The 12,133-nt window shown below is 38.6% G+C and overlaps 1 protein-coding gene across 5 annotated transcripts in view; it reads right to left on the bottom strand.

Moving 5' to 3' along the window:
* Nucleotides 1–12,133, bottom strand: part of DOCK10 (dedicator of cytokinesis 10) — a 271,137-nt gene that overhangs the window by 86,018 nt on the left and 172,986 nt on the right. For all 5 annotated transcript variants that reach the window (XM_047082997.1, XM_047082998.1, XM_047082994.1 and 2 more), the window contains exons 12-14: nucleotides 6,019–6,240; nucleotides 5,706–5,828; nucleotides 4,435–4,517 (exon numbers count right to left, since the gene is read on the bottom strand). In XM_047082997.1, coding sequence (XP_046938953.1) covers nucleotides 4,435–4,517; nucleotides 5,706–5,828; nucleotides 6,019–6,240 — 428 coding nt within the window. The remainder of the gene's footprint in view (nucleotides 1–4,434; nucleotides 4,518–5,705; nucleotides 5,829–6,018; nucleotides 6,241–12,133) is intronic.

Raw genomic sequence — 12,133 nt, 5'->3', positions numbered from 1 at the left:
TAGTGTCAAATAATACCGAAAATGGGCCAGAATCATATTTTTTAGACTCCTTCCACCTTTCTGCTCATTTTTCTCTGTTAAGTGGTAAGTAAGTGAGGGGAAATTTTTCATTCTGGGGAAGCAGAATGAGAAACTATTTAATTCGAAGATTTTATTTAAATATCACACAGGGCTTCTGTTCGGGTGTGTGGCAGGTTGAAACCAATACGATGTATTTTCAACACAGGAGGAGGTCAAACTGACCTTGAGTAGTGTTGTTGTTGTTGTTTGTAATTAACCAGTCATTACAAATGTATCAACTAGACATGAGCTGTAAAACTCGTTCCTGCTTTTATCCGCAGCTCTGTCCTGCAAACAGCTCACTTACACTGGACACGTTGTAAAGAGGGTGAAGAACGCAGGGCCAGGGAGAAGAGCTGCTCACAGCCCCCTACACGCTGTCCTTGCTTAATAAATATGCTAACTGGCAAGAGAACAGAGAACTGACTCATGCACACAGATGGTTTCGGGATGGCAGGATGCTGTGCCCAGTTCCAGCTGCCACAGTTGGGCAATGATCCGTATATGGTGAGGGTCTCAAAACTGCGACGTTTGGGGGATGACTGAAGAAAATGTGGGATTCAGCTGCAGGAAAAGAAGCCCAGGTGTCCCTGAGAGCCTCAATCACGAGCAGCATGAAGAGCTGTGACACAGAAAGAATGGGGCATATTTCTGTAGCTAATGTTAAGACAAAACACAAAAGTAATTGTCATGCAGTTGAAAAATATATTTTTTTAAATGAGTTATTTAATCACTAGACCTATAGAAAGAAGGAAGGAACCATTGTGGGATGCACTTGAGTTTTGGTCATTGGGAGGATTCAGAGGTTGGACAACCATTTGTTGGGGATGTTGTTAGACTGTGTGCCTTTTGTAAACACATAGATGGAAGAATGAAGTTTTTAATGGAGTTTTATTCAATTTTAAAGAAATTCCAGGGTTGTGCACCAATCCATTTAGAATATCGTGTAAGGTGGGTTAAAAGGAATCAGAGTTGGGGCACCTGGGTGGCTCAGGAGGTTGGGCGTCTGACTTTGGCTCGTGGGTTTGAGCCCTGTGTCAGGCTCTGCATTGACAGCTGGGAGCCTGGAGCTAGCTTTATATCCTCTGTCTCTCTCTCTCTCTCTCTCTCTCTCTCTACTCCTCCCCTATTTGTGCTCTCTCTCTCTCTCTCTCTAAAATAAATAAATAAACTTAAAAAAAAAAGAAATCAGAGTCCTGGCATGGATTTTGACACATATAATTGTGGGATCCATATGCATGGAAAGAGTTCCCTTTAACCACATGACACTTTTGTAGGGGTCAACTTTCCCCCAAATCAAAGCATGTAAAATACCCATGGTAGCCATCTGAATGTATTCTCTTTACCTACTCCAAGAATAACCTTTTTTTTTTCTTTTTTACTGTAAAATATCACAATAGCTGCCAAAAATAAGAACACACATCAAATTAAAATCAGAAAAAAATGTTCACAGTGATGAGCATCTGTGTGTGCGTGTGTGCGTGTGTGCGTGTGTGCGTGCGTGTGTGTGTGTGTGTGTGTGTGTGTGTGTAGCAGCGGGTGGGACGGTTGGATCTGGGTAAAAATACGGTCAAAAGCTAAATTGTCAATTCTACCCTTTTTAGTGGCAGTTGATCTTAAGGGCCAATGTGTTTCAGTGTACACTCAAAGCTACACTGTTAGGCAAACTGCAATCTAGAAAATATAGTAGGAAAAAAGGAGGCCAAACATACAGCAGAATCAATAGAATATTGAAATATGTCAGCTAATGGCTTGAGTAACCACGAGCCCTCCTCTGATGCAGTTGCCATTTTATTTGAAGCAATTTCCACATTGTGAGGGGGCCTAAAATCTTCTTTGGCTGGATCTGGTACTTATTTTTGTGATTAGTTATTCCAAGGGGTTTAACATGAAATCTTTCCAACTATGCTGCTAACCATTTTTTTTTTTTCTGAGATGTCAGAGATGTTTACGTGAAGGTAAACCATGTATTTATGTGCACAAATTGGTGGTGCCTCCTGTTTCCTAACCTACAGCCAAACCACTCATCAGGCATCAATGGAGCATGAGCTTGTGGTTTTGTTGACTTTCTTGTCCTAGACGTAATTACTTCGATAGTCAGGAATATTGTCAGCCTTCCTAGAAACCTCATCCGTCTTTCTTCCAGCATATTTTACTAGACAACTTCACGGTACAATTGTTACTTCTTCTCCTAACTGATCAATAAAGGGTAATGCTTTTCCTTCTCTACCCCACAATATTCTTCACTGTGCCAAATTTACCAGAAAGCGGGACTTGTTGCAGAAAATATGATCTCCCCAGGTGACTTAATAATCATATAAGAATAGTGACTTCAGACAATGGTTATCTTTTGCTGGGTACATATCTGTGCTTGTTAATCTCTGCAACAGTAGATTATCATTCCTCTTTTGTACATTAAAAAAAAAGCTAGGGTAAAGATAGCCTATGAGTACTTGCCTAAGTTCATTTGGCTATTAAGTACAGTATAGATTTCAAAACCAGCTCTGGCTCTCAAATGACTGCTTCTAAAACCTCACAACAGTGTTGAGCCGTTTAACAGAAAATGTGTTTGCTGTTGTAAGTTTGCTATACTGGAATATTTCTCTTTTGCCAAAAGATATCTTATTATGCCCCAACAGGTTTTCTTGTGGGAATTGAGAATACTTATCAACATGAAAGAGTTTAACCAGCAAACTATGACTAGTTATCCTTTCTCTGGAAGCTTGGGAGAAATAAAAACAACGAAATTCAACATAAAGGTTCAGTACATTCGGATAATGTCTGTTCCAGGCATCGTGTACTGGCATTAGCTGTCCCTGCAGGGCGAGAGGCACAGAGAGACAGAGTGATACGTGTGATCCACTTTATGCCAAGTGCTTTCGTAGCTGAGATTGCCTCCATTGCCCACGAGGCAGGTCTTGTCAGTTTCATCGTGTGGTTGGGACCCTGAGAACTGGGAGGAAACTGGAGTAAAGTTACCGTCCGTAAGTGGTGGCCTGAATTGGACCATGTTTGTCCAACTCCTGGGTCTGGTCTCTTTCTCCCTCACTACAGGGCTGCGTTAGAGAGACTGTGCAAGTCTGTCCTGGTTTCCTGTTGCTCATATTTCCACCTTTCCCTCCCCTGCACCTACCTGCCCCCGACTTCAAGTAACAAGCTCACAATGATAACAAATATTGGTGGATTCACTCTGGTTATGCTCATCCCTGAGTACTGGGAGACCTAAAAATGGCAAAAATTAACAGATGCTGTCTTCCTTCTGAAGTTACCACCATTGGGACAATGTTACCAATGTTCAAAGGAATACTTACTAGGCTGTCTTACTTCATGGCACGCTAATTAACCTATTTTTATTTATTTATTTTTATTTTTAAAAATGTTTAAAATGTTTATTATTTATTTTTGAGAGAGAGAGAGAGAGAGAGAGAGCGAGAGAGAGAGCGCGTGAATGAGAAAGGGAGGGGCATAGAGAGGGAGAGAGAGAATCCCAAGCAGGCTTTGCACTCAGTACTCAGTACAGAGCCTGACATGGGGCTCACTCCGAAGACCGTGAGATTATGACCCGAGCCGACACCAAGAGTTGACTGCTTAACCGACTGAGCCACCCAGGCGCCCCAACCTTTTAAAGTTGATTTGGTTTATACATTGCTGACCTTTTTGTCCTCGTGTCTATGCCAGGCTTTTCCTCTTTTAAGAAATTCTTACACACATAAGGATACAAAGAAATTGAGGAGGACAACTGTAATTGATCTTTAACCAGATCTGAAAAGCAATTCTTGTTCTTTATGCAGAGGTTCTATGTCCGGGAGGATGATCCCATCCTTAGTGTCGACATAACTCAGCGTTTCCATCAGAAAGTGAGCCAGTACTGACAAATCTGGCTATGCTAATCAGTGCCAAAATCAAAGAGAGCTTAAATGATCAAACTGATGGTTTCCTCTGGACATCCATACATAGGCCTATGCCCTACACATAGATGAAAATACGCAGCTGCATAATAAATCACAATGCTGCCATTTGGATGTTATGCACACTAAACTCTCAGGCCTGATATAATGCCAAGCGTTTAATAAACCAAATATGCATAATAAACAGGTTATGACTTTGATCCCACCAAGAAGCCGTAGCATATCTGGTCGTGCACACACTGTGCACATATCATAGCCCCAATCTATTATACTCTGTCTTGCTGAATTGTCTTGTAAAGCACATGTTTCCGGGGAGCCCCGAATGTTTATGAAGATGACACCATTAATATTTTTCCAGGTTTTGGTATATCACACATAACAGGCAACAGAGAGGTGTTCAAACGGAAGTTTCCAATGCAGACTTGTAAACGTATGACTGTTCTGTTGGTTACAGATGTCAACCTACCTTACTGCCCAAGCAAACGGCATGTGGTACTTCCCCAACTTGCTGCAGAACTGCCTGTTGGATTTCAGTATCTTTTGTGCATACTAAGGGAAAAGTAAATAAAAATATTGTTTAGAACACCTCTTCCCAAACTGTCCAAGGAAAACACTAATAGATACTTTTCCACATTATCTTGTACTGAAACTCGGAAGGTCTGTCTGTCTGCCTTACTGGCCTGCCGATTCTGTCTTGTAAAGAACCAAATGATCTCCTCTGTGTTCAAACTACTGTATTATGTTTTTCTTTCTTTTCACTCTGGAAATTTCAAATATAGAAAATACGCTTGTCTTGGAACAGCGACTTTTTCTTCCCTTTTATCAGACTGGAAAGGTCTTACAACATCGAATGGAAAGCGTTTTCAAATTTACACCCACAGACCATCTTATACCCTTATTCGTTATGGCAGAGGTTGGCGAATGTATTCTGCAGAGGATCGCAGTAAGTATATTGGGCTTTGTGGACCACGTGGTCTTTGTCGTGGCGTCTCTGTCTCTGTAGCAGGAAAGCGGCCATTAGGCAATCCGTTAATGATGGAGTGTGACTGTGTAAATAAAACTTTATTGACAGAAACAGGTGGCAGGTGGATCTGGCCTGCACACTGTAGTTTGCCAAACCCCGAATCTCATGAATATGTTAAACACTGCCCTAAATTGTTACACATGCTCAAATTCCATTCTTATGCAGTCTTTCCCCAATACATTTCCCTTGCATGAAGAATACAGACTTTTAATATTTATTTCCTACCAACTAGTAACATTCGATTACTAAAGACAATATGGTTGGAGAAAAAAGAAAAAAATTTCTGTTGTCCTATCATTTGAAGAACTCCCAGCACATCCTTTACTCTGTTGTCACTTCAGTGTTAGAATAATTTGACCTACAGTTATCTGTCTTACTCTTTCACTTAGTTCATCATCAGTAATCTGTATTCACTTGCTTTTAGTCAGATTAATCCTCACTTTTCATTATCGCTGACATTTTGATCCTTGGAGTGAAAATTTTATACACATTTAAGTTGATTTCTACTAAGAGATGATCAGAAGTCAGAAGCTGTTTGGTCGAAACACATACACCAAGAATATATACTTTCAAATTTGCCCGATGGATATTCGTTTCAGTAACCAGCGACTATTTTGAGACTCACATTTACCAAGCTTGATAATTCATTAAGGCAGTGTGATTCTATATCCTGAAAGCAGCCTAAATTATTTATGGAAAAGATTATGCATTACCTTGTTGGAGTCCGGATTTTTAATATAAGGTTCAGCACCACTTGCAATGTTCCCCATCAGTACTTTTTCGATTTTGGCCACCAAAACAATGTCAGAATGTGGATTGCTTACAGAAAATATAGCCTATGTACAAAGAAAACAACTAATAAGCATCTAGGGATGCATACTGAAGACATTCACAAAATTTCTCTCTCTTTTTTTTTTAAAGGGACTGCTTTTAGGGAATTTTTAGTTGGGAAACCAACTGTATTCTTTGGGTAAGAATGATGAAACGAGCAGTTTCAGGGTTATCACAAGTAAACAAAAGTGCAACCTGCTTTGGAAATTTTAGCCATTCCTCTGGAAATCCCTTGACGTGAGGTTCTTCTGATTGTCTTGGGGAAACAGTGTCAATGTTTCCATTTTCCAAAGCCACGGAAGCCCCTGAGAGCATCTGTCTGACAGCAGTGTGATTTAGATCCACATGAAAATCCGCAGAAATCTTCCTGCAGTCTCTGAGGTCATAAAGTGCCACACTCACAAAAAAAGGCTCAATCTGCAGGAAAAAGAAAGAAGCGATGGTTTTGATATAAAATCGTCATACATGCAATTGCCTCTTTAGTACATTATTTAATAAAACAGTAGATAAGAGAAATTACTATTTATATATGGCATAATATTGTTCTTTAAAATATACAATATATATTAAGTGGTAAGCGATTAGCAGTTTTTCAGATATATTCTGAGATTATCCCAATGTCCTGATACTCATCAAACCTAACTCACCTAATTCTCCATTGGTAACTCCCACTGGAATCAACTCCCACTAAGACGGCTACCAATGGTGATTTTCTAGTTCCATCATTCTTTCTATATTTACTAGTTGGTATTCTGTAATGATGAACCTTTCTATCTCTCTTCCTCCCTCCCTTCCTTCCTTCCTTCCTTCCTTCCTTCCTTCCTTCCTTCCTTCTCTTTCTTTCTTTCTTTCTTTCTTTCTTTCTTTTTCCTTCCTTCCTTCTTTTCTTTCTTTTCCTTCCTTCCTCCTTCCCTCTTTTTCTCTTTCTTTCCTTTCTTTCTTTCTTTCTTTCTTTCTTTCTTTCTTTCTTTCTTTCTTTCTTTCTTTTTCTTTCTTTCTTTCTTTTTCTTCATACCTCCAAGTATAGACTCATGGATTACTACTATTTTATTCAATAGATTTCAATCTCTTACTATCATTATTTATATTGATGCTCAAATTGTTTCAGATTTGGTTAGAGGTAGCTCCCGTGACTTTTTGGTAGATTCCATAATTTTGGGGGCACTTCTTCACTCAACAAGATGTTCTAGGCTCATCAGATACTTTCAATGCCCCAGTCATTTCTCCATACAGCTCTGGTACCTTTCTGTGAGGGTGACATTTAGAAACCAGGATCTCGGTGCCCATTATGCTCATTGTTACTGGGACACATACACATATGCACACACACATACACATACACATATCCATACACATAACATTCACATCTACAAGGATTTCTTTAATTCTATCTGTACATGAATATTTTATGAAATATTATGAAAAACTCATGAGTTCATGTTGATACTTCTATTTCAAATTCAAATCAAGAAGGGTTATTTCAAGCCTTTTCCCTATTCATATTTCATGTAACTATTTCCTCCAATAGTGAAAAATTGGCTCTTGTTATCATTGACCTATTTACTTATTTGTTCAATCAATTTACTTACTGTTCAGAGTAACCAGTCTGCCAACCACAGCCACCTTCTCGAATTGTCTCCTTTGTACCACCCTGCACAGTACCCCAGATCCTGACAAAGCCAAGCACATTCCATTTCTGTGCCTCCACATAGCTTTCTGCCTCCCAGTATGAGGACTTCTTGGTTGGTTACCCAATTCCAAGCCTGTGAGTAGCTGCCTCTGTACCTCTCACCACCATGCTAAGAAGGAAAAGGGAAAATGTGAAATAAAGAGAAAATGGGAAGGTAATGAAAGATGGGAAAGAAAGGGAAAGTTTCTTGGTTGAGTTTTAAAAAAGCAAAAAGTAGGTAAAGCGGTGGCTAGAAGGGGCTTCTAGGTAGATTAAGAGACATGTGCAAAGACATAAACACAGGAAAGAACATAAAGGCATGAAAGAATGCTTTTATGGGAGATGCATTTGAGGAACATTAAGGAGGTATACCCAAAGAACTTAGAAATCCATTGGGTGTTCTCATTGGTTGGAGAGAGGTGTTCACAGGGGTATGCATAAAAGAAAATTCCCAGGTTTGGAGATGTAAGAAACTAAGTGGACGGCAATATCATTCACTAATATATAAGATAAAGATACAAAGATGAGTTCTGGATGGTACGTAGAGTCGTCTATAGGACATTCCAATCACAGTTGGATATATGAGTTTTGAGCCTGGCCAAAGAAACTGGGCTGGGGATGTGGACCCAGGAGAGTTTTGTATGTGGTTCTTGTTTAAGCCATGAGATAAAGAGAAGAAAATTAGAATGTTATCCTGAACAATATCAGCATGCAAAAGATAGAGGTGGAGTAGGGAAAACAGGCTGTAAGGCGACTGGGGGGTAGAGAGAGATTAAAAAAAAATATATATATATGTTAAATGCTGCCAGAGTATCGTAGATTCTGAAGAATGATTCCAGAAAGATGAAATTTTCAACAGAAAACTGTTAAATGCAACAGTTATTAAATAAAACAGGGACTGAAATAAATGAATATATGTATATGTACATAGTTACATGTCTACACATAGAAATAATTATGTCCATGCAAATAGATATAATTACATGTCATTAACTACAGATTTCTCAGAATGGAATATGCTCCCCAAAACATTCTTACTTTTGTTTATGTCACTGAATTTTGAATTGATGCCCCTCATATATCAGTGTTCTGTGGGCAAGCAGGATATACACAAAACCACATGATACTGAATGTTTAATAAGTATCTCATGTGCTTTGAAACACAGTAATATGGCTAGCTTATAATGGGGTTATTATTTTATTCCTTAATACTAGTCATATTTGCCAGCTGCCCTACTGTTAGAAACAGAGCTACACATATAAAATGAAATTCAATAAAATATTAAAAAAATAAGACAATTAAAAAGTAAAAGTTTCCCATTTTACCAACTGAATTTAATTTAGAAAAACTTTTGGTTTGTGGTAGTGGTGGTCTGCAAGAGTAGAAAATGCAAAAATTACATGAAAGTAACTCAGGCAGGAACTCAAAACACATTGAAGGTCAAAGGAAAAAAAAATCCTATTATTTGTCATGAATTGGTGCATTTTGATTTTCACTTCTGCTTGGTGAATGGAAATAAATTACCTACTTTGATAATCCATCAGAAATTAAAGCTCATATGGTGATTCATTTATTTCTTCCAATCCACTTTTTCAACTTAAATGTCAAATCTTACTTTTTGAATCATTGGTTTTTCAATAAAGATTTGTTTAATCAAGCACTTGAAAGCCTACCAAATTAAGTCACAGGCTTCTTATGTTTAGAATTCTGTATTTTCTTAAATAAAAATCAAGAACATTATAATTTTAAAGTAGCTCTGCTGTGAAGCAGGCTTATTTGTTCACATTTTAGGAATCAATTGCTATTTTCAAAGATATATTTTATACTAGAATACCGTCAACTTGAATTTGGTTCCCAACGGACTGACTAAAAAATTACATGCTGTCAAATATTGTTTCCTCATCATGGAAAAGTTTTAAAAAGAAGCTTTTTAGAAGCTCATTCACTAAATACAGGAGTTGGATCTTTGGCAACTTGAAGAAATATTTCGATTCACTTAAAAAAAATGCTCTCTGAGTTAAAAACAATGAGTTTAAAAATAGCTACATTAACAAAAGAGTGTCACTCAATAATATACAAAGATTTTTAAAAACAATGCCATTGCATAAAAAATTGCTGTCAAGTTTAGGTGAAGCTGTTTTCTTAGTTTTTATTTTATTGTTTATAAGCACAATGAAATTGTTTTTTACAAAGTCATTTTCTATTTTTTTTAACACTTGTATCAATTTTAAAGTAAATTAAGTACAATATGGACATCCAAAGCACTCCAAATAAACTTGTCTCTCAGGCTTTACAGATATAAAAGGGCATACTGATGCTGGGTTCTGAACTTGGGCGTGTTCTCGTGCTTGGCAAGACTGGCCCAAATACAAACATTAAGCTTCTGAATATGAGTTTTAGTACAAAGAAAGGAATCCATGTGGAAGGAGTCATATGCCGGGCACTGGAAAGAAAAGCCCATTATCTTCAAGTTTCAGTTTCTAAATTGGATATTTTAATCACACTTAAGGATATGCATGGTCAAAAAAACCACATTTATTTTTATTTCATAAGATGGCTAAATGCCATTATGATTTGGGTTACATTTTCCTGATATTTCCAAGTGGTTTCAAGAAGCAGCTTCCAGGGCTTTTGATTTGTTTTCTTTTGTTTTTTAAATTTTAATCCTGAATGAAAGTACATTGATTGTTCCTCCTGACCATTTCACTCCATGGAAATTTCTCGTTCCACAGTCCCAGGTGTCCTCCATGTTGGCATATCTACTGGGCTCCTCTCTGGGTTCCTGTTACTCAGCTCCTCAGCACCATGCCACACAGCTGACACGTTCCCTCTTGGCTTCATAGCCCAATCTTTTTTGGTTTAGCTCTACTTCAATGGCCATTCCTTCTTAGTCTCCTTTGGTCATTTCTCTATTCATCTTTTATTTATTTATTTATTTATTTATTTATTTATTTATTTGAGAGAGAGAGAGAGAGAGAGAGAGAGTGCATGAGTGGGGGAGAGGGGCAGAGAGAGACAGAGAGAGAGAGAGAGAGAGAGAGAGAGAGAGAGAGATAGAGAATCCTGGGGCTTGATCCTATGACCCTGGGATCATGACCTGAGCCCAAATCAAGAGTTGGTCACTCAGCCGACTGAGCCACCCAGGAATCCCTCTATTCATCTTTTAAAGGTTTGGTTCCTGGCCCCTTTTCTATTCACACAGAAATTCCTAAGTGTGACCCTCCGGGTCACTGTATGGACCAGACTTCCAAGTTGATACCTAGTTCGTGGCCACTCCCTTGAGTTCCAAACTTGTATTTGAATCTACCCAAAGGACATCTCTGTTTGGATATCTAGTGGGCCTATCAAGCTTAACATGCCCATAATGGAATTTGGGGCCAATATCCCCCCAATATGCTCTTCATCTAGTCTTCCCTTTTAATGGCACCACCATGCATAGAAGTATTCAAAGCAAAAGCGAGGGACTCATCCTTGAGATACTCTTTCCCCTTGTCCAATGGATCAGAGAAGCCTGTCTGTCCAATTTACCCAACATCAGTCATATCCACCCATTTCTCTCCTTCTTCCTTGCCAGTCCTAGTCTATGCCATGCAATGAACTAGGGGGCAGACTCCTATCTTCCATCCTTGGTCAACTCTTATTTCTTCCGATTCATTATTTTTTTTCTCATGGGATCTTAAAAATCAAAAACAAAAACAGAAATCGAACCACACCATTTGAAAGTGTTTTAAATCCTTCAATAGCCTCCACTCAGGATAAATGCAAACACTTCACTACAGCCTGTACCTTACATTACCTTCCCTTGGACTGTCCTTCCCACATTATCTTGGTCTGCTCTTCCCTTCGGCACCTGTACAGGTACTTCCTGTTCCTAGAACTTGCCGAGACTTAGTTGTCTCAGGGCATTCACACTTGCTCGTTCTCCTGCCCTAGAATATTTTCCCATGACCTGACTTATCCTTCTCACCTGTTAGGTCTGTATTCAAATGTCACCTCCTGAGAGAGGCCTCGTATGACCACTCTACCTAACGTGACCCATCTCCCAGTTCCTCTGTATCACATCTGTCATACTGATTTATTTCAAACAACTGTAAATAATGTACAACTCTCGTGTTAATGTATTTGTCTTTTTAAAAAAAATTTATTGTTTGTTCTTTTCAAAAAGAGTCAGCCTTCAAGAGGGCAGGGGGCTTGTTATCTTGTTCCCTGCTGTTTCCTGAGTACCTAGAAAAAGTCTGGCTCCCAGTAGGTGCACAGAGTAAGTAGTTGCTGAAAAAGGAATAAACGTGACTTCCAGTACTATCATTTTTACTCACATACCTACTGCCCAATTATAGTTCTAAAATGTGAGAAAGTTTCCTTGGGGGGGACGATTCTTGCTGGTGAGTCAGCTCAATTTTACCTTGTCAACAAGATTCTCATGTGCAATACTGAAAACACCAATACCTTGCATATATAGCATTCACAAATTTCCAAGCAATTTCCCACCTATTAAAATAACAGTTAATATGTAATGATCGCTTACTGTGCATCAAGCATCATCCAAGTACTTTCCATATATTACTTCATGACTTCTTCACAACAGTCCTTTGAAACAGCTACTGTTATTATTATCCCATTTATAGAAGAGGAGAGGGAAG

Source organism: Lynx rufus, unplaced genomic scaffold (genome assembly GCF_022079265.1).
Source record: "Lynx rufus isolate CCGP_SWC_20201006 ecotype Redwood Valley unplaced genomic scaffold, mLynRuf1.p SCAF_2, whole genome shotgun sequence".
In the NCBI taxonomy this organism is placed as follows: domain Eukaryota; kingdom Metazoa; phylum Chordata; class Mammalia; order Carnivora; family Felidae; genus Lynx; species Lynx rufus.
The sequence above is the reverse complement of the archived record's forward strand: the minus strand, read 5'-3'. Positions and strand labels throughout refer to the sequence as shown.